Consider the following 22,415-nt stretch of genomic DNA (forward strand, 5'->3'; position numbering starts at 1 on the left):
GACAGTTGTGAATTTCTCCATATATATGTGTAATTTGGCATAGAAGTCACAGTTGTAGCCCCACTTATAGCATTTTAAACAAAAACTGCTTCAAAACATTGAGCATCGGAGATTTTTCAAATTTGGTAAGGAAATTTGTTTTACAAAATTCCTAGCGCACGAGTTTTCTTGGTTGATACACCAAGGAAACTTACAGGCTATTTTTGAAACTATTGTCCTTTGTAAAGTTGGTTAGTTCCCTATCATACATACAAATTAAGTCTACAATTAACCTTTATCAGATTTCAAAAAGCAGACTGATAAAGCTTTCATGTGATCCTTGTTGAACTACATGTATTTTGCAAGAACCACACAATTACCCTCCAAAGTGAGGACTTGTTAGATGAGAAGTGTGCCAGTCCAGAGACACTGAGAATGATTGAGGCACAGCCATCTTACACACTAGCTTCACTAGAACCAAGACACATTTTATTTATTAACAGTGAGACTAATTACATGAACTATTTCATTGAAACTGATGCATTTTATTTTACAGTGAGGACTTGCTTGATGAAACAGGTGCCAGTCTGGAGACTCTGAGACTGACTGAGGGTACAGCCATTCTTCACATCAGCCTTACCGTGAAAGAACATCAGGATCTTGGACGAGAGTTCATCAAGTGTCTAAAGGTAAGTGCTGCTATTTAATTTTAATTTTGTGATGCCCCAATAAAAAAGACACTTAGATTGACTTAGGACACAGCCATTTTACACATCAGCCTTTAAATGAAGGAATACCTGGACAATTGACTTAAATTCATCAAGTATTTAAAGGTACTCTGCAGATGTCTAATGGAAGATTGGTTTAAGACGAAGCAGCTTTTCACTTTGGCTATTATAGCATCATTTACTGCTTACCGTAATTCACCTAAGAGTTTGGACACCTTAAAATAATTATTTTTTTCGCTGTCCGAATACATAGAAAATTACCATTTTTACATTTTATTTACATGTTTGATAAACCTGCTTTTTTTTCTTCATGTTTGCATTTTACCATTTATTAATTTATCCGTAGTAATCAATGGTCATAAAGTTATTTATTACGCCTATAAGTGTAAATCCTTCATCAAGTTAATTAAAACACCATTTTATACATGCATTGAACTGAATAAACACATTCTATCGGCTTTAGATCAAAGAGTCACACTGTGTGACGTCACATAACTTACAGTTATACCCACGAGGATCTCGTGGAGAGCATGGACATTGCTATGCAGGATTAATGTATAACTGTACGATTATTGATTCTTACAGTCTATAAGTGAGGTACAAGTTTGAAAGTTTATTGGCAGATCGTTTTACAAACATGTCATGTCTATGTTTTCTTAATCCCTTGATTGCCCTTGTTGTTTCTTTAATCCTCCAATAAATATATCACACTTCCTTTTCAACAGGCAATAAATCGTTAAGGATGGGTCGTAACTAATTAACTTGTCACAGTGGTGTATACGGTTAGGTAATCTAGCCAGGCATTGTAAAGATAAAAAGCAATAATCTTCGTCTGTGAAACTTGGTAACTGTGAAAGTTATGATTGAAGTCCTTTGGGTGTCCAAAAATTAGGTACGCAAAATAAATTATTTTGGAAAATAATTATGGGTGTCCGAATATTTAGAGTGTCCGAACTCTTAGGTGAATTACGGTAGTTCCCTTTACTAAGTATTTGATTATAGGAACTGAACAAAGCCATAGATTGGTAAACATGATCATTTTCAAATTGAACCTTGATCAGCATCACTATCCAACATTGACTTACTCTTAAGAATATGACCAACTGTGATTCCCTAACATTTCATTTCAGAGTAACCAGAACTGTGGAGCAGGGAAGACATTGTCACCATTCTCTTTTGCCATGGCCCTGTCCCTGGCTAGGATTAATAGGTTCAAAGATCAGGTCAGGTCCAAGAGGTTTAATTTTTAGCTCATCCATTTTTTAAATGTTGATAAGACAAGGAAGTGTGATAGGGTCATTGTCGGCATTGTCAGCATGTACAAACTTGAGCCTAAGCCAAAACTCAAAGTTGGCTTGAAATTTTTAAATAAAAAATAGTACTCATGTTCCAATACACTAATATACACAAGCATAGCAAGGCCCATAACTTTTACATTCATAATTGTTGAATTATGCTCCCTTTATTTCTTTAAGCAATTATCTGACAAGTGTTTGCCTTGGATCTGCAGTGATCTTTATTGTCAGTTATTTTCCAACATAAATATTATATTTATATTCATGCAGACAATTACAAAATGAACATGGATTAGAGAACTGTTTTCAAATACTTCCGATTTATTTTCTTGATGAATCATTTACTATTTGAAATCAGATTTTTAACTTTTGTAAAGCAAAAGATATTTGAAAATGCACTTAACTGATCATAGTTATTCTTCATTTTAGATATTCGACTTCCTGAAGTCTACTGTGTTAAAGAGTTACCGAGATGTAGAGAGACATGGCCAGTCCAGCTGGCTTCAAGACATTGTTCCAGACACCTCCGCAGTGGATGATTACATCATGCAAACTGTACAAAACAGGTACACACATCAGCAGGTTTATGTTAGAAATAGGGTTAAAGTAAGACATATGGGACATCTGCATGTCCTACAGATCTGCCTGATTAAGAAAAGTTGTTTTTGTGTCAACTCTGTTGCTTTCTGTTAATCTCAATGATTAAGCAGAAAACAGTATGGTTTAATTGCCTTAGCATATTATGGAGAAATATATTGTATAACTATGTTGAATACAGACTCCTATACAGCTTCGGACATGTTAAGACAGTTATATAGTGTGGTTGTTTTGACCAATACATATTAATATATAGGATATGTTTATGCCACATCCATGGTTGTCAAAGAAGAGTAAGCCATTTGAGGTGAATCAAAACAACGCTGATCTATGAGAGGTGAAAAAAATCCAATATTCATCTGTTTAAGCCATATTGTGTTGTTTCTGCAGCACATATGGCTGGGACCATGTAATCCAAGGTCTGGTGGAGCTTGGTTTCCTGCTCATGGATGCATTCGGACCTAAGGCCCCGTTCGGACGGATTGACCTGCAACCCAGCATGCCCTCTGGGCCCACACACCAGGCTTGCAAGCTGGGAACCAAGATACTCCTGAAAACATTCAAGGTGGGTGGGGCAAATGTATTTTAAAAAAAAACACCAAAATCTTAAAACATAAACAAATTGTGATGGCTGCAGCAATGATACTAGCTGTAAAGACCCTGGTAAGCGGACCAACAAATAGTTTCCATGTGATACAAAAACTACAAGTATTATCCCACTTCAAAATAGGTTATCAATGACAAATATTTATTTGCTATAAGGTAACTGGCCTAAAGCAAAAAGATGAATGCACAATATAAAGAAATAACATTGGAAGTGCAACATTAGAATTAATTGAGTTAATAACAAACTCTCAGTAATATGTCACATGTGTAAGATAGCATTGCCCAGTAAACCATGACTTGTGTTCACATGTCATGTCAACAGATCATGCACAGGTTGGCTGTTGAAGTGAAATAAAAATGAGTGTTAGTAACTGTAAAGAAAAAATGGTGTTGAATTTCAGTAGCTTACCAATTGCTTTTGAACTTAAACTCTCTGTATTTGAACTTGGTAAATGTTTATGATCTTGTTTGTACCCAGTCTCATGAGATGGTTCGTAGCGAGATTCTGGACCAGATATTTAACCGAATCATCACCAAGGCAACCACCCCTGTTTCTCACTTCCTTGGTATGTAGTGAAGAGTAGTGCAGAATGAACAAATTTTGTGAAGGTTTAGTATAAAATTTGCCAACCTATATATGCCAATTATTTAATATGCCATGCAATTTTAAACATTGCAAAATTGGACAAAACCTAGGACCTTGCGAAATTGAAGCAATTTATGTAAATTATTGTATTGTTTATATAGTTTAAAGTGGGATCAAATATAGACTTGTTTATAAGTGCAGTGTGGTTTATAATATTTAAAAGTTAAGTATCCCCTTTTAATATCTGGCTATTAGGGTTAAAATGAGGATGTCGTTGGGTGGACGGTCGGGAGGACAGGTGTCGGTCAAACATCGGTTTCCGCCCAAAAAATTATGTTAGCATTAAAGGAAAGTAATGAAACTTGATGTATATTGCTTATGTGAAGAGCTAGCTTGGGATTGCTTTTTAAAGGTCACTGTTACAAAAAAACAGAAAAATGGTTTCCCCCAAAAAACTGTATTCCTGCATTTTTAGTTTGCTTTATATCATATAATAAAAAAAAACTTAATACATGAATTATGTAAATAATTTTGTTCTAGTAACAAAAAACGGTTGTTTTGTGTTCCATGTTTCTTTCAATGTGAGTTGGAAAAAACATGCTCAACTGCATTTCAGAGTTGCTTGGTGACATAGTGATGGCTTCACCAGCTATGTTGTTAGACTCTGTTGCCAAGGTAATATGCCATTTTAGAACGGGATTTGGTTGAGGTAACTTTAAAGTTAAGATTCTTATTGTAATAATATAAATCATCATTATTATAGAAGATAAACACATGGTTAATGTTTCATGAAACATTTTATTAAATACTTACTCTGTAATATATACATAAGGGCAAAGTGGTTTTCTTTGTAGTTATTATGCCCCCGAAGGTGGGCATATTAAAATCGCACGTCCGTCCGTCCGTCCGTCCGGCTCTGTAACTTTCCCTTGTATGGACAGATTTTAAAATAACTTGCCACATGTGTTCCACATACCAAGACGACGTGTGGCGTGCAAGACTCGTGTCCCTACCTTAAATGTCAAGGTCACACTTAGTGTTTATTCACAATGGAGTGCTGCATATAAGAACATAAGAGTATAGGTTGTCGTGTCCGGGCTGTAACTTTCTCTTGTATGGACAGATTTTAAAATAACTTGCCACATGTGTACCACATACCAAGACGACGTGTCGCGTGCAAGACCCGTGTCCCTACCTCAAAGGTCAAGGTCACACTTAGTGTTTATTCACAATGGAGTGCTGCATATAAGGACATAGAGTATAGGTTGTCGTGTCCGGGCTGTAACTTTCCCTTGTATCGACAGATTTTAAAATAACTTGCTACATGTGTACCACAAACCAAGACGACGTGTCGCGTGCAAGACCCGTGTCCCTACCTCAAAGGTCAAGGTCACACTTATTCACAATGGAGTGCTGCATTTAAGGACATAGAGTATAGGTTGTCGTGTCCGGGCTGTAACTTTCCCTTGTATGGACAGATTTTAAAATAACTTGCCACATGTGTTCCACATACCAAGACGACGTGTCGCGTGCAAGACCCGTGTCCCTACCTCAAAGGTCAAGGTCACACTTAGTGTTTATTCACAATGGAGTGCTGCATATAAGGACATAGAGTATAGGTTGTCGAGTCCGGGCTGTAACTTTCTCTTGTATCGACAGATTTTAAAATAACTTGCTACATGTGTACCACAAACCAAGACGACGTGTCGCGTGCAAGACCCGTGTCCCTACCTCAAAGGTCAAGGTCACACTTAGTGTTTATTCACAATGGAGTGCTGCATATAAGGACAGAGTATAGGTTGTCGTGTCCGGGCTGTAACTTTCCCTTGTATGGACAGATTTTAAAATAACTTGCCACATGTGTTCCACATACCAAGACAACGTGTCGCGTGCAAGACCCGTGTCCCTACCTCAAAGGTCAAGGTCACACTTAGTGTTTATTCACAATGGAGTGCTGCATATAAGGACATAGAGTATAGGTTGTCGTGTCCGGGCTGTAACTTTCCCTTGTATGGACAGATTTTAAAATAACTTGCCACATGTGTTCCACATACCAAGACGACGTGTCGTGTGCAAGACCCGTGTCCCTACCTCAAAGGTCAAGGTCACACTTAGTGTTTATTCACAATGGAGTGCTGCATATAAGGACATAGAGTATAGGTTGTCGTGTCCGGGCTGTAACTTTCCCTTGTATCGACAGATTTTAAAATAACTTGCTACATGTGTACCACAAACCAAGACGACGTGTCTCGTGCAAGACCCGTGTCCCTACCTCAAAGGTCAAGGTCACACTTATTCACAATGGAGTGCTGCATATAAGGACATAGAGTATAGGTTGTCGTGTCCGGGCTGTAACTTTCCCTTGTATGGACAGATTTTAAAATAACTTGCCACATGTGTTCCACATACCAAGACGACGTGTCGCGTGCAAGACCCGTGTCCCTACCTCAAAGGTCAAGGTCACACTTAGTGTTTATCCACAATGGAGTGCTGCATATAAGGACATAGAGTATAGGTTGTCGAGTCCGGGCTGTAACTTTCTCTTGTATCGACAGATTTTAAAATAACTTGCTACATGTGTACCACAAACCAAGACGACGTGTCGCGTGCAAGACCCGTGTCCCTACCTCAAAGGTCAAGGTCACACTTAGTGTTTATTCACAATGGAGTGCTGCATATAAGGACATAGAGTATAGGTTGTCGTGTCCGGGCTGTAACTTTCCCTTGTATGGACAGATTTTAAAATAACTTGCCACATGTGTTCCACATACCAAGACGACGTGTCGCGTGCAAGACCCGTGTCCCTACCTCAAAGGTCAAGGTCACACTTAGTGTTTATTCACAATGGAGTGCTGCATATAAGGACATAGAGTATAGGTTGTCGTGTCCGGGCTGTAACTTTCTCTTGTATGGACAGATTTTAAAATAACTTACCACATGTGTTCCACATACCAAGACGATGTGTCGCGTGCAAGACCCATGTCCCTACCTCTAAGGTGAAAGATACACTCAGTGTTTATTCACAAGGGAATTCTGAATATAAGGACATAACAGTGTAGGTTTTCAAGTATGGGTGGTATTTTTTATGTTCAGAGGCAATTTAAAATAACTTGCCATATGTATTTGACACGTAAAGGCAAGATCAACTTTTCATGTACTGACCTTGTTCGTAGGTCAATGTCACATTCGGGGGCATTCGTCACATACTGTGACAGCTCTTGTTTTTTATTTTTTCTTGTATTGTACACATTATGAAATAACTATTATAAGTTGTTTATGTACCCCAGGTGCGTGAGATGTTTGACTATGTGTCGATGCTGTCCCCTGGCTCGGCAGAGGGTCTACTAAGGGCCATACAACCCCTTTTGAAACATTCAATGGCCCTCAAAGATGCACTGATGGTCACACTACGCAAGGCCATGTTCTCACGGTAGGTTAAGAAATATGATCCCCATATGTCCCCTGACTTGGCGGAGGGTCCACTAAAAGCCATATAGGCCTTAAAGATGACATCATTGTCACACCCGCCAGGCCATGTACTCAGAGTAGGTAGAGAAAAAAATCACAAAGTTGGTGGGGGGTTTTCAATGTGGGAGATGTTCAAAGACAATATAAAGTATAGTTTTAAAACATTCTAGAGACATTTTGCCTATCTTTAAACTATGTGGAAGAGGGATTTTGCAATTCCCCAATGTTTTACCAACCACACACATTAAGTTCATACTTCAGGGCTATTTATTTCGTGAATATTAACAGGAATGAGCCAGTAACTGTCAGACATAATAGTAACAGCTTGGGTAAACATTTATTAGGGACCTGGCCTTGTTTTATGACATCAAAATAAGTTATATGCTGAGAATTAAACACCTGTCATCTTTCATAATATCCACATGGTATTCAATGTTAGTAAATTAATAATTTCAGAAAACTTGCTATATTTCTTTTTTCACCTTATACCAAGTTGTATTTTTACAGGTGAAGGCTGATCAAGTCCAGCAGTCTCTTGAAATTTTCCAGGTGCTGGATAGGGTTTGGTCCAGCTAGGTTCAGATGAAGAATATATATTCACTTAACCCTCTACAATGTTTTATTTCAGACAACTGGAGTCTCGTAAGATCGGGGCGAGCGGGTTCCTGATGGTGCTGAAACATTTCAGGGTGCTTGGTGGGGTAAGGTCCAGCCAGGCTTCACAATCGTCTCTCTCAACTAGCCAGGTATGAAGGAGTGGGAAGGAGAGGAATTATATTTCAAATAATCTTGTATTTGAATAATACTTAAAAAAATCACACAAAATTTTACTTTTATATCTAAACGTTTCGGCATTACGACTCTTATCAGTAGATAAATACACTGGTGTTTGATAAAAATACAAATTTTTCCCCTTGATGTCACTGTCGAATTCATGGGATGCATTGGCCTTGTCAAAATACATGTAGCTTTGTAATTTAACGATGAAAATCTGTGGTAGTTATTACGGAGAATTGTTTAAAGTTTGATATTTCCAAAAAAAAAATTGCCTCTACTGCTTAAACTAAAAGAATGTGAATGATAACTATTTGGACTTTCTGCAACACTACTGTATTGTAGATTGAGGTGGACATCCACAGTGTAGTGAGCCCCTCCAGTCACGAGGGCCTGTGTCTGGAGATCCTTGGTAACCTGAGACGCTGCCTCTCCCAGCAGGCTGACGTCCGGCTCCTACTGTACCAGGTGGGTGGGTTGTATTGTACATTGAGGTGACATCTACAGTGTAATGAGCCCCTCCAGCCACGAGGCCCGGTGTCTGGAAATCCTTTGTAACCTGAGACGCTGCCTCGTCCAGCAGGCTGATGTGCGGCTCCTAGGGGCCATATTCGATAACCAACCGAGATCTAGCTTAACTTTCAGACTAGAATCTGAATATTTTGATTGGACTGTAAAAAATGCTGGCCAATAGACTGAATGGAATCACTGAAGCATATCTAATGATGAGGATAAGAATTATATTAAATACTGCTTTTGATAAGGATGGCATTCTTAACAACTTGACAAGGCATTCTAGTTGGTACTTCAAGGTGTTGTAGTGGGGTAAAGGGTTCTTCACTTACCCAGGAGGTATGTAGTTTAATTCAGACAATTGACTTTCCATATTTTTTAATAAACTGGTTTCTACCCAGGAAAACACTTGACTTTTACATCTAAGCCTTAAACCAAAGCTGTAAATTCATTTATGTTGGTATCATACAGGCCAAAACTCTTGACTTTCAATTTAAGGCTAAAGATTTTGTCTTTTTGTCGCTCCTCAAATACTGCTACCCCAACTTCAGGGTTTGATAGAAGTACTTGACCGTAACAGCCAGTTAGGGGAGGCAATCCTGTCCATGCTCCAGGCCCAGTTGAAGAGTTATTATGAGAGGAATACCGACATTAGCCCACCACTAAGACTTGACACCTGTATTATCGGCCAAGGGGAGCAGGTGTTTCTTGCGGAACCACTGGTGAGTTAGACTCGTAAATCTGTAGATTCTGTATGGCCTTTTTTGGCTGTCTGTTTTTTGAAGAAAAAAGCAGAGGTATTTTCTAAGGATTGGTGTTTGACTCATTGTTGTGCTAAAATTTACCATAACCTTTGCTCTAACTGAAAAAACTATATAGGGAAGATATTCAACTGAAACTTGGTACAAATGTTGCCATTGAAAATACATATATGTCAAGCAAGGCCTATAACTCTGGCTTTCATAATTGTTGGTTGATGTCTCATGGTCCGAATTCCCTTTTTTGACTAAATAGATGAGGGTTGGTAATTGCTTGGCTTCGCTTTTGATTCAGCCATTTTGGGGGACCAACAAACAAAAATATAATTTGGCTTTGTTTTCTTAGGTAAAGGCTCAGATTATTTATTTTGTTTGTGAGGTGTGGTTGTTTGGAAAACAGCCCTCTTATCTTGCAGTATTATAAAATTATTAAGATCTGGTAAAATTTCAAAAGCATCAAAGATATATTTTATAAAACCTAACATTTACCAAGAAAATACTTAAAAGTTGTTGGCTTATTTTTAGAGGACTGATCAATTATTTACACCGTAAAGAAATATGACACAATTGTAATAACTTTACAGGCACATCTGATTTGCTGTATACAGCAGTGCCTTGTGAAGTGTCGTGAACAGTCTGGGCAGGGAGAGAGTGAGGGGGGAGGGGATGAAGATGATGGGGATGGGGCATCAGAGCTGGAGGGGGTAATGTCCAACCTCACTGACCGCATGATCACTGCTGAGATGGAGGACTTTGAACTGGTAGGTGCCTCAGGTGGAGTTAATAAATACGTTTAGGGTGGGTCTCAGATAAGCGGGTGGGGACAAAGATGATGGGAATGGGCTGTTGGAGCTGGATGGGATATTGTCCAATCTCACTGACCACAAGATCACTGCCGTGATGGAGGACATTGTACTGGTAGGTGCCTCAAGTGGAGTTTAAGAATAAGTTACGGGCACAGCCCGGATAAGGAGGCAGGGACACAGATGATTAGGGTGGTCATACCTGGAAGAACCTACCAGATCACATGATTTCTGCAGCAATAAAGGACTTAAAACTGTTGAGTGCCTAAGATAAAGTTCAGGAAAGATGTTGACAGGCTTTGGACCAGAGCTAGAGGGAGTCATGTCAAGCCTCACTGACTGCATGATTCTGGCAGAGATTGAGGAATTTGGTGGCAGTAACCAGGATTACTTCTGTTTCTAAAAAGTCATCAAATTCATAGAAGCATGTAACCAATGATACGAAAAGTGTTTATTCTTTTGCCCTGCACTTTTAGGAAGTTGATGAAACATTTATAAACTACTCTAGATTCTTATTCTTATTTGTGCTTGTTTATTTCGCAGAAATTGCAATTCCAAGGAAAATTAAATCTAAGTTAAATTATATTTATGTGGAACAAGGACAAAAGTTGTGTAATTACAGATGTAACTTTGAAAGTGATGTTTTAAATGAGTATGTTCAGGTTAACTTAATGGTTAAGTATTATATTTATTTAATTGTCCATAATTCAGGACAAGTCTGCAGACTACTCGCTTGCTAACTGTGTTGGTGTTAGAAATAACATCTTCGCCATCCTGATCCTGGGGACATATGAGGCCCTCATGGAGTATGCATTTCTGGCTGGAAAACTGAGGTAAGTAAAAATATTGTTGACAATAATCTTGTCATAAAAGTATTTTAAATTGTTTACTTGAATTAACAAAATGTTCGCCATTTTTAGCTCGTCTGTTTTTCGAAGAAAAAAAGTCGAGTTATTGTGATAGCCTTGGCGTCGTCGGCGTCGTCTGCGTCTGCGTCGTTGTCGTCGTCCAAAAACTTTAACCTTACCTCATAACTCAGACGAGCGTTGGCACCCACTCCGCGGTGCTCTTGTTATCTTTGGCATAAGAAGATATGCTTGATTAAAGGGAAAAGCAAGGGTAGAAATGACTACAATAATAATATTTCAGATAATTTCTACATTTCAGTGAGACGAGAGTACGGCATATTCTACAATTGTATGAAAACTACCGCAAATTGAGCGAGGTGGTTCGCGAGAAAGCCGGAGGTGCAGGTGGCAAAAAAACCAAGTCGGTTGCCAAGGCTCCACAGAGTCTCCTATCACTGAAGATGGTCACACAGATACTGCATGTCACGATTGGGTAGGTTGGTCAATTAATGCTTCTAAAGGTATGTATAGGAATAAATTATGCTTCTTGAACTAAATTGTTTACTTTGTTCCTTGAACTATGTTTAGCTTTAATAATTTCTTTTCATGTCATGGACAATTACTGTACTTTTTTTCTCTATATACTGATTCTGTTAACCTGTCATAAGCGATTTTAATCAATTTGCATGTTAGCTCTAAAATTTTTGAGTTGATGGAGAAAAAAAAATGTGGTGAACAGTTGTCATCTCAAAATAACGATTACCAATCTTGCACCTTCTGTTTGTCATCAGGTATACAACTTATTGTTATGATTCTTACTTATACAGGGACAGTGAGAAAGATTCTGATCTCCGTGAAAGCCTGGTAATGACGTCTGACTTCCTCAAGTACATACTCGGTGTGGCCCTGCAGAAACTGGTTCATCTCCAGGACAATGGTTACTGTGAGGGAATAGAGGGAAGGTGTAAACCCAGGATTTTTCTGTACACATCACAGCTAGCAGGGTAGGCTTAACATCTTGATTGATGGTGTTCGATTGTTACTTGTAATATTTTGCTAGGATACATTGCTTTTTCTTTAAAGCCAGTATTTGCAATACCTGTATCCCAATGATATCAGATTTTCAATTGATATGTTACTACATTGTCACCATGTTGCAGGTTATTGCTGGGATACTACATACGTAGCCAGGGTGATGACAGGAATCCCGGTGTGAGGGAGAGGCAGATTGTAACCTTGACCTTGGAGGGCCTAGGGTCAGCAATTGCCATAGCAACACAGCAGTACTCTTCCCAACTGGACAAGTTCCTTGACAGTCTAGGTGAGACACATTTGCTTAGGCCATACTTAGTTTAGGCCATACTTGGTAAAGGCCATACTTAGTTTAGGCCATACTTAGTTAAGGCCATACTTAGTTTAGGCCATACTTGGTTTAGGCCATACTTGGTTTAGGCCATACTTAGTTAAGGCCATATGTTGACTTAGTTAAGGCCATACTTAGTTTAGGCCATACTTGGTTTAGGCCATACTTGGTTTAGGCCATACTTAGTTTAGGCCATATGTTGACTTAGTTAAGGCCATACTTAGTTTAGGCCATACTTGGTTTAGGCCATACTTGGTTTAGGCCATTCTTGGTTTAGGCCATACTTGGTTTAGGCCATACTTAGTTTAGGCCATATGTTGACTTAGTTAAGGCCATACTTAGTTTAGGCCATATTTTGACTTAGTTAAGGCCAGACTTAGTTTAGGCCATACTTAGTTTAGGCCATACTTGGTTTAGGCCATACTTAGTTTAGGCCATACTTGGTTTAGGCCATACTTAGTTTAGGCCATACTTGGTTTAGGCCATACTTAGTTTAGGCCATACTTGGTTTAGGCCATACTTAGTTTAGGCCATACTTGGTTTAGGCCATACTTGGTTTAGGCCATACTTGGTTTAGGCCATACTTGGTTTAGGCCATACTTGGTTTAGGCCATACTTGGTTTAGGCCATACTTGGTTTAGGCCATACTTGGTGAAGGCCATACTTGGTGAAGGCCATACTTGGTGAAGGCCATACTTAGTTTAGGCCATATTTGGTTTAGGCCATACTTGGTTTAGGCCATTCTTGGTTTAGGCCATACTTTTTGGTTTATACCATTCTAAGTTTAGGCCATACTTGGTTTAGGCCATACTTGGTTTAGGCCATACTTGGTGAAGGCCATACTTGGTTTAGACCATATTGTTTGCAGTGGCCTGATCAACTCGAAAAAAAATATGCTTAAAAATATGTTTGTAGCATCATGTTTTTTCGTTTGAAGATAAGTCATCAATAAGTTAGAAAAGAAATCCTACATTCTATAGAAAGAGTCAAGATAACCTCTTTAGACATATACTTTAGACAAATAAAACAAATTGGTCATTATCATTGTGGATGTGTGTGCGTGAGAATCATGCCAAACATTCATATTGCCTGTATGTAAAGTTTTATTGTATTATTACCTTTCTTCAGAAAAACGATGCATAAGCATGATGATTTGAAATTCAGGTGGCCATTTCTATCCAGAATCCTAGGTGTGATTCTGTATTGTTGTGAGGTTTTCAGCAGTAATAGTGCATGGTTAACAAGGTTTCCTAGGATTTATGAATAAGACCCATGTACACAAATGCTCTCCTTTCCTTCATTTCTTCAATGCAGTGTGATCAATGTTTTCCCTGTAGATCTTGAAGGCAGTGACAGACAGCAATTTGAAAGCTTGGATGACAAGATCTACTTCAACATTAAATACCTACAGGTAACATTTTACAAGATTCCTTATCAAACTACAGTAAATCATTAACATCTACTTCTATATTTGTGTTTGGAAATATGTTTCTGACATGTAGGAAGAGAATTCAGCTAAAACATAGTTTGATTAGTTTTAAGCTCTACTGGCCAAAGGGCAGAAGTGCTTATGACATGGCTTGATGTTTGCTGTCGGTGCATGTGTCCGTAAGCAATTGCTTGTGACAAGATACAGTATTAAGGTCTGATTGTATCTCAATCGATATTGTACCGTAGTTAGAAATCCATGAGTGCTCATTCTCTTTCTAAGACTAGCCAGGTCCACCCATGCATAACTGGATTATAGCCCCTGAAATGCTGAGGCCCTACCAAAAGTATTCTCTAAGGGTGACAACTTGTGCAGTGTTGTGTACTATTTTAGTGATTGTCTCCTTTTGCACTTTGTAAAACATATGGTTCACTGATTGCTTCCCTTTGAATGTTGGTTCAGTATATTGATACAAAAAGTCATACAAATAGAGAATAGGCCCTTGTGGGTCTCTTGTTTACTAAAACCATTTATTGTACTTTTCTGGATTGTCTCATATGCTAGAGCTACAAAATCAACAACATCCAGTAGGAGCATGGTTAGTGAAAGGTAGGCTGGCTACTTTCGGGTTATACAGCATCTGTATGGGTTGGTCCCCGCACTAGGAATATTACAGAGACCGGCGGCCACAGTGCTGGTAAGAGTTCTTGTTGGAGTTCTGCTGACAGGTAGCCCTTCTACAGGGGGTTATAAAGGGACTATCCGTGCCTCTATCTAAACACTATCACCAGTATGAGACATGTGACCACAGTGCTGGTTGGAGTTCTGCTGACAGGTAGCCCTGCTACAGGGGGGTTATTGAAGGGACTATCTGTGCCTCTATCTGAACACTATCCCCAGTATGAGACAGGTGGCCTAGGTGGTGCTGGAGACAGATGGGCTTGTTACTGTGGGGCTATACAGTGCCTATATGCCCTGTCCCTCACTACCATTAGTCCGACAAGTGTTGTATGTATGAGACTGGTGGCCACATCCCCACACTACCCTCATTGGGACATTTTTTTATGTATGTTACAGAGACAGGTGGCCACATCCCCACACTACCCTCATTGGGACATTTTTTATGTATGTTACAGAGACAGTTGGCCACATCCCCACACTACCCTCATTGGGACATTTTTTTATGTATGTTACAGAGACAGGTGGCCACATCCCCACACTACCCTCATTGGGACATTTTTTTATGTATGTTACAGAGACAGTTGGCCACATTCCCATACTACCCTCATTGGGACATTTTTTTATGTATGTTACAGAGACAGTTGGCCACATCCCCACACTACCCTCATTGGGACATTTTTTATGTATGTCACAGAGACAGGTGGCCACATCCCCACACTACCCTCATTGGGACATTTTTTTATGTATGTTACAGAGACAGGTGGCCACATCCCCACACTACCCTCATTGGGACATTTTTTATGTATGTTACAGAGACAGGTGGCCACATCCCCACACTACCCTCATTGGGACATTTTTTTATGTATGTTACAGGGACAGGTGGCCACATCCCCACACTACCCTCATTGGGACATTTTTTTATGTATGTTACAGAGACAGGTGGCCACATCCCCACACTACCCTCATTGGGACATTTTTTATGTATGTTACAGAGACAGTTGGTCACATACCCACACTACCCTCATTGGGACATTTTTTTATGTATGTTACAGAGACAGTTGGTCACATCCCCACACTACCCTCATTGGGACATTTTTTTATGTATGTTACAGAGACAGTTGGCCACATCCCCACACTACCCTCATTGGGACATTTTTTTATGTATGTTACAGGGACAGGTGGCCACATCCCCACACTACCCTCATTGGGACATTTTTTTATGTATGTTACAGAGACAGTTGGCCACATCCCCACACTACCCTCATTGGGACATTTTTTATGTATGTTACAGAGACAGGTGGCCACATCCCCACACTACCCTCATTGGGACATTTTTTATGTATGTTACAGAGACAGGTGGCCACATCCCCACACTACCCTCATTGGGACATTTTTTTATGTATGTTACAGAGACAGTTGGCCACATCCCCACACTACCCTCATTGGGACATTTTTTATGTATGTTACAGAGACAGGTGGCCACATCCCCACACTACCCTCATTGGGACATTTTTTTATGTATGTTACAGAGACAGGTGGCCACATTCCCACACTACCCTCATTGGGACATTTTTTATGTATGTCACAGAGACAGTTGGCCACATCCCCACACTACCCTCATTGGGACATTTTTTATGTATGTCACAGAGACAGGTGGCCACATCCCCACACTACCCTCATTGGGACATTTTTTTATGTATGTCACAGAGACAGGTGGCCACATCCCCACACTACCCTCATTGAGACATTTTTTATGTATGTCACAGAGACAGGTGGCCACATCCCCACACTACCCTCATTGAGACATTTTTTATGTATGTCACAGAGACAGTTGGCCACATCCCCACACTACCCTCATTGGGACATTTTTTATGTATGTCACAGAGACAGGTGGCCACATCCCCACACTACCCTCATTGTGACATTTTTTATGTATGTCACAGAGACAGGTGGCCACATCCCCACACTACCCTCATTGGGACATTTTTTATGTATGTCACAGGGACAGGTGGCCACATCCCCACACTACCCTCATTGGGACATTTTTTATGTATGTCACAGGGACAGGTACTACATCCCCACACTACCCTCATTGGGACATTTTTTTATGTATGTTACAGAGACAGGTGGCCACATCCCCACACTACCCTCATTGGGACATTTTTTATGTATGTTACAGAGACAGTTGGCCACATCCCCACACTACCCTCATTGGGACATTTTTTTATGTATGTTACAGAGACAGTTGGCCACAGTGCTGGGTGGGGATGAAGACCAGCGGTGTTGGAGACAGGTGGGCCTGCTACTGGGGGTTATACAGCATCTATGTATGGCCCTGTCCCCTCGGTATATGCAGTGTGAACACATAGTTGCTTGGCTGGAGAAACACGCTCGGGAACAGGCTATTGGTAGGTGTGGATTGTTTTTTTCTGCAAGCAAACAGTTAAATGTTAATAGAGAATATTTATATGTTTTGGAATATTTATTATGCTTACACCTCTAGTTTTGTCATAGTTGTAAAAATGAACATTGACCCTCATTTTGATTATTACAAGTCAAAGTATGTTTGGTTTGACACCATCCTGGAATGTCATGGACTTTTGATAGTCATTTGAAAGTCAGGGAATGTAATTTAACCTTGAATGCCATGAACATTTGATAGTCAGTTCAGAGTATGGGAGTTTAATTTTACCCTCAATGTCATAAAAATTTGAAAGTCAGTGCAAAGTCAGGAAATTTAATTAGGTGTTGGAAGTGGATTCCCTTTTGACTGGTTCTAAAACAGAAAAATGTTTATGGATGAAATTATTTTCACAGTTTATTTGATGTCTTTAAAACTTGATCACACTATCCATTACCACCTTTAAGTGCCTGAGTTCCTCATTTCTTGTTTTGTTCTTATCAGATGACCTTTCCTTGGTGAAGTCATTGTTGACCATGCTTTTGACGTTGGGACGGAGATGGCGGGGAAATGTGGTTGCACTGAGAGACCTCGCCCAGGACATTCACTCTCAGATAGGAGATATTGATCCAGTGAGTCTTCTTAATATTCCTACATTATGTGATGCCAGTTAGCATGAATTCAGTCAATTTTGTTTATGTAGATTTCAGGAAAATACTCCTGATTAGTGCCCCGTCAAAAGAATTTCGGTGCCCTTAAGTTAGCACCCTGTCTGTCCGTCCGTCTGTCTGTCTGTTGGTATTTTGGAGGTTATTGCCCTTTTTTCATTTTGATACTTAATTTTTGTCCAGAGCTTCATTTTTAGCTCGACTATTCGAAGAATAGGTGGGCTATACTACTCGCCCCAGCGTCGGCGTACGGTTAAAGTTTTAGGGCAAGTTGGGATTTTCACTTATAAGTCCAATACCTTTCATTCAATTGAGTCAATACTTCACACAGTTGTTCAGGGCCATCACATGATGAGGTTAGATAACTCCATATTATTCTTTACACAGATTATGGTCCCTGATTGACTATGAATCTCAGGTTAAAGTTTTAGGGCAGGTTGGGATATTTATAAATAACTTCTATACCCTTTGTTCAATTGACTTAATACTTCACACCGTTGATCAGGACCATCACACAATGAGGTTACATAACTCCATATTATCTTTAATACAAGTTATGGCCCCTGATTGACTTAGGTTAAAGTTTTAGGGCAAGTTGTGATTTTCACTTAAAACTCCAATGCCATTCATTCAATTGAGTTAATACTTCACACAGTTGTTCAGAGCCATCACAGAATGAGGTTAGATAACTCCATATTATCTTTTTTACAAATTATGGCCCTTGATTGACTATTGGACTTAGGTTAAAGTTTTAGGGCAGGGTGGGATATTTATTAATAACTTCTATACCCTTCATTCAATTGACTTAATACTTCACACAATTGTTCAGGACCATCACCCAATGAGGTTACTTAACTCCATATCCTTAATACAAGTTATGGCCCCTGATTGACTTAGGTTAAAGTTTTAGGCAAGTAAAAGTTAAGGGCAAGTTGGGATTTTAATAAAAAAAACTTCTATACCTTTCATTCAATGCACTTAATGAAATTCAAAATTGTTTACGACCATCTTACAACAAGAAACATAACTCCATTTTAACCCTAAATACAAATTATGTCCCTTGAATATTTTTTATATTTTTTTATTTCTTTTGACTGGCACATTTTTACATTCTTAAAATAAGGAGGGCTATACTATATGGTCATTGATTTTTTTTTTATTATTATTATTATTTTTTTTTATTTTTTTTTATTTTCTTTTGAAAGGCATATTTGTTTATTCTTTACCACATTTTCTTAATGGGAAATCAAGTGACTTGCATCATTTTTCGGGTGGTGGGAGGGCAGCATCAAAGTCACCTTATGTATTGAATAATTTTAGTTAGGTTTGACATAAATAGACCAAACTTGGTAATATTACATTGTTATTGTATTCACTTCTAAGTCAAAGCGGCGAAGTCGAGCGCGCTGTCTTACGACGGCTCTTGTTAGGCCTTATGTTTGTCCATAGCTTAACTCCAGAAGTATTTGAGGTAAGGACTTTAAACCTCATACATATATATATATATATATATATATATATATATATATATATATATATATATATATATATATATATATATCCTCTCTAGGAAGAGTGCAGTGCAATTACCATATCTCTTTTGAGTATTTTAACATTAGTTGCCTTTTGTTTATTTGTATGCATATTAAAATCACACTGTCTATGCATCCATCCATCCAGGCTGTAACTTTTTCATGCAGGGAAGGATCATAAAATTACGTTGCACATGTGTTTGGTACATAAAAATATTCAAGGTCACATTTAAAGTTTAATCATTATGCAATGCTGCATATATGAACAAAGATAAACGTGGTCATATATGGGCTGTAACTTTGTCATGCACGGAGGAATTTTAAAATAAATTGGCACATAAGTTTGGTACATAAAGGCAATGTGTCACCAGCAAGACTCCTGACTCTACCTTTAAGTTCAAGTTCACAATTAGAGTTTTATCATTATGGTATGCTTTATATATGCACATAAATAAAGTGAAGTTGATTATGTCCAGGTTGTTACTTTGTCATGCATGGAGGAATTTTAAATACATTGACACATGTGTTAGGTACATACAAACAATGTGCCGCAAGTACCTTGACCCTACCTCAAAGTTCAAGGTCATGCTTAATGACTTTAATTCATTGCTGCATAAATGGAGATAGACAAATTAAAGTTGGTCAAGTCCCCGCTGTAACTTTGTCCTGCATGGAGGGATTAAAAAAAATCCTGGGGCATGTGTTCAGTACATTAAGACGACGTGCAGCATGCCAGACCCACGTCACTACCTCTCACTACATCACTCCCCTACACTTGAGGTCAACCATCATGGAGTTTTGCATATGCTTATAGTTTTGTTTGCCCTTCCTGAATGTAGACATGTTAGTGATTGCATAAGCATTGAACTGGATGGTATTTTGGGGGCATTCTTCAATTATTGTGACAGCTCTTGTTATACTTATTTTTTGTCAAGAGCTTGCTCCCAGTATTAGTAAGCACTATGGACAAGTAATGTAACTCAAATTTAAATATTGTTAGAATTTGACACTTTGAAAACACTGCTGGCCCCAGTTAGCTAAGCTGTTTTTCAGAGAAAACACTTGAGGTTATGTATTTCTCAGCAATGTGTGGAGCAAGTTTGAATTCTACATAAATATATTGAATATATGTACAGTTATCTTAAATTTGAAAAAGAAATGCACAGAAAAAAGCAAATGGATATGATTTTGCAGTTGTTTTTTTCAACTTATGTTTCTTAGTACCATGGAACATATCTTTCTTTCAAATTCAGGACATAGAGATGGATGGTTGTACCAACTTTGCTGTGGTCAGTGTGCGGTCAGCAGCCCCAACTGTTCTGCAACTAGTTGTCCAGCAGTCTGACCAAGAACTGGATGACATTGACTGGGTCATTTCTCGTACCAGGGCTGAACACCAGGTAGCAGTCACTGGCCAGACAGGTGAGTGGAGACAGGGTCATTATAAGACTGGCTCTAACCACAAGGTAGCTGTCAGTGGCCAGACAGGTGAGTGGCCAGACAGGGTCAAAACTCAGATTGACTCAAACCACAAGGAAGCTGTTAGTGGCCAGACAGGTGAGTGGCCAGACAGGGTCAAAATTCAGATTGACTCAAACCACAAGGAAGCTGTTAGTGGCCAGACAGGTGAGTGGCCAGACAGGGTCAAAATTCAGATTGACTCAAACCACAAGGAAGCTGTTAGTGGCCAGACAGGTGAGTGGCCAGACAGGGTCAAAATTCAGATTGACTCAAACCACAAGGTAGCTGTCAGTGGCCATACAGGTGAGTGGCCAGACAGGGTCATTATAAGACTGGCTCAAACCACAAGGTAGCTGTTAGTGGCCAGACAGGTGAGTGGCCAGACAGGGTCAAAATTCAGATTGACTCAAACCACAAGGTAGCTGTCAGTGGCCAGACAGGTGAGTGGAGACAGGGTCATCTCTCGGACCTGGGCTGACCACCAGGCAGCTGTCAGTGGCCATACATGTGAGTGGAGACTGGGTAATATCTCTGTTCCGGGCTGACCACCAGCTGGCAGTCCATGGCCAAACATAAGAGTGGAGACTGGGTCATTGCTCTGCCTCAGCTGACCACCAGCTTTATATATATAATAATTTAATGTAACCAAGAATTTACACATATTTTGAATGATATATAATTATATATATATATATATATATCTCTCTCAAGGAGGAGAATCGCCCCAGCTAACTCAGAGAGAAGGCCATGAGAAATCAATCTGCACCAGACTTGGGATGTTGGTGAACACTCTTCATGAGCTTGTGCAGACTTCCCTGCCTGTGGGCACCTGCACAGAACACCTGCTGAAACTTCTTGTGCGCATCTATACCACTCTCACCAGTCTTGTCAAATATGTGAGTATGTTGCTTATTGACCCCTGTAGGCAGTCTGGAAAGCCCTGTATATTCAACATGTTAATTGGTAAATCTTTTCAAAATTGAACTTCAAACGACACTGTGCTAATTGATTTTACTGATCAGACAGATCTATTTAGGGTTTTAACGCACAGTTTGAATACTCTGTTAAATGCCTTTAATTTACTGACAATTTAAGTTCAAGAAATGTGTTTCTTGCGTAATTAACCATAAAAATGCAAGTTTATACTGTATTAAACCACATTTTCCTCCCTGGAGTCTGATTATTATAATTCCTGTTTTCAGAACCTGTGGATGTACACCAGCGGGAGTGGTCACATGTCTGGCAGATTTGAAAAGCTGGTGAAACTTTCGGGATCCAATCTTACCCAGCACTGCTACGCTATAATAACTTACATACAGGTGAGCAAGTACCCATTCTGACAAAGCAAAATTACGCTCTCATCACTTACATACAGGGGAGCTAGGAACCAGTCTGGCCCAGCAATGCTACACTCTCATCACTTACATACAGGTGAGCTAGGAGCCAGTCTGAAGCAGCAATGCTACACTCTCATAACTTACATACAGGTGAGCTAGGAACCAGTCTGGCCCAGCAATGCTACACTCTCATAACTTAAAACAGGTGAGCTAGGAACTATTCTGGCCAAGCAATGCTACACTCTCATAACTTACATACAGGGGAGCTAGGAGCCAGTCTGAAGCAGCAATGCTACACTCTCATCACTTACATACAGGTGAGCTAGGAGCCAGTCTGGCCCAGCAATGCTACACTCTCATAACTTAAAACAGGTGAGCTAGGAACTATTCTGGCCAAGCAATGCTACACTCTCATAACTTACATACAGGGGAGCTAGGAGCCAGTCTGAAGCAGCAATGCTACACTCTCATCACTTACATACAGGTGAGCTAGGAGCCAGTCTGAAGCAGTAATGCTACACTCTCATCACTTACATACAGGTGAGCTAGGAGCCAGTCTGAAGCAGCAATGCTACACTCTCATAACTT

The 22,415-nt window shown here is 39.5% G+C and overlaps 1 protein-coding gene across 1 annotated transcript in view; it reads left to right on the plus strand.

Annotated features, from left to right (window-relative positions):
* Positions 1–22,415, plus strand: part of LOC128212475 (Fanconi anemia group I protein-like) — a 35,925-nt gene that overhangs the window by 5,628 nt on the left and 7,882 nt on the right. Inside the window, exons 9-29 of the mRNA XM_052917956.1 lie at positions 536–668; positions 1,838–1,930; positions 2,432–2,568; positions 2,990–3,164; positions 3,684–3,771; positions 4,408–4,466; positions 7,079–7,221; positions 7,888–8,005; positions 8,379–8,501; positions 9,098–9,268; positions 9,889–10,065; positions 10,819–10,940; positions 11,275–11,448; positions 11,783–11,959; positions 12,116–12,276; positions 13,656–13,729; positions 16,668–16,836; positions 17,334–17,461; positions 20,283–20,451; positions 21,202–21,386; positions 21,693–21,809. Coding sequence (XP_052773916.1) covers positions 536–668; positions 1,838–1,930; positions 2,432–2,568; positions 2,990–3,164; positions 3,684–3,771; positions 4,408–4,466; positions 7,079–7,221; positions 7,888–8,005; positions 8,379–8,501; positions 9,098–9,268; positions 9,889–10,065; positions 10,819–10,940; positions 11,275–11,448; positions 11,783–11,959; positions 12,116–12,276; positions 13,656–13,729; positions 16,668–16,836; positions 17,334–17,461; positions 20,283–20,451; positions 21,202–21,386; positions 21,693–21,809 — 2,893 coding nt within the window. The remainder of the gene's footprint in view (positions 1–535; positions 669–1,837; positions 1,931–2,431; positions 2,569–2,989; positions 3,165–3,683; positions 3,772–4,407; positions 4,467–7,078; positions 7,222–7,887; positions 8,006–8,378; positions 8,502–9,097; positions 9,269–9,888; positions 10,066–10,818; positions 10,941–11,274; positions 11,449–11,782; positions 11,960–12,115; positions 12,277–13,655; positions 13,730–16,667; positions 16,837–17,333; positions 17,462–20,282; positions 20,452–21,201; positions 21,387–21,692; positions 21,810–22,415) is intronic.

The sequence above is a fragment of the Mya arenaria genome, chromosome 12 (genome assembly GCF_026914265.1).
Source record: "Mya arenaria isolate MELC-2E11 chromosome 12, ASM2691426v1".
Taxonomy (NCBI): domain Eukaryota; kingdom Metazoa; phylum Mollusca; class Bivalvia; order Myida; family Myidae; genus Mya; species Mya arenaria.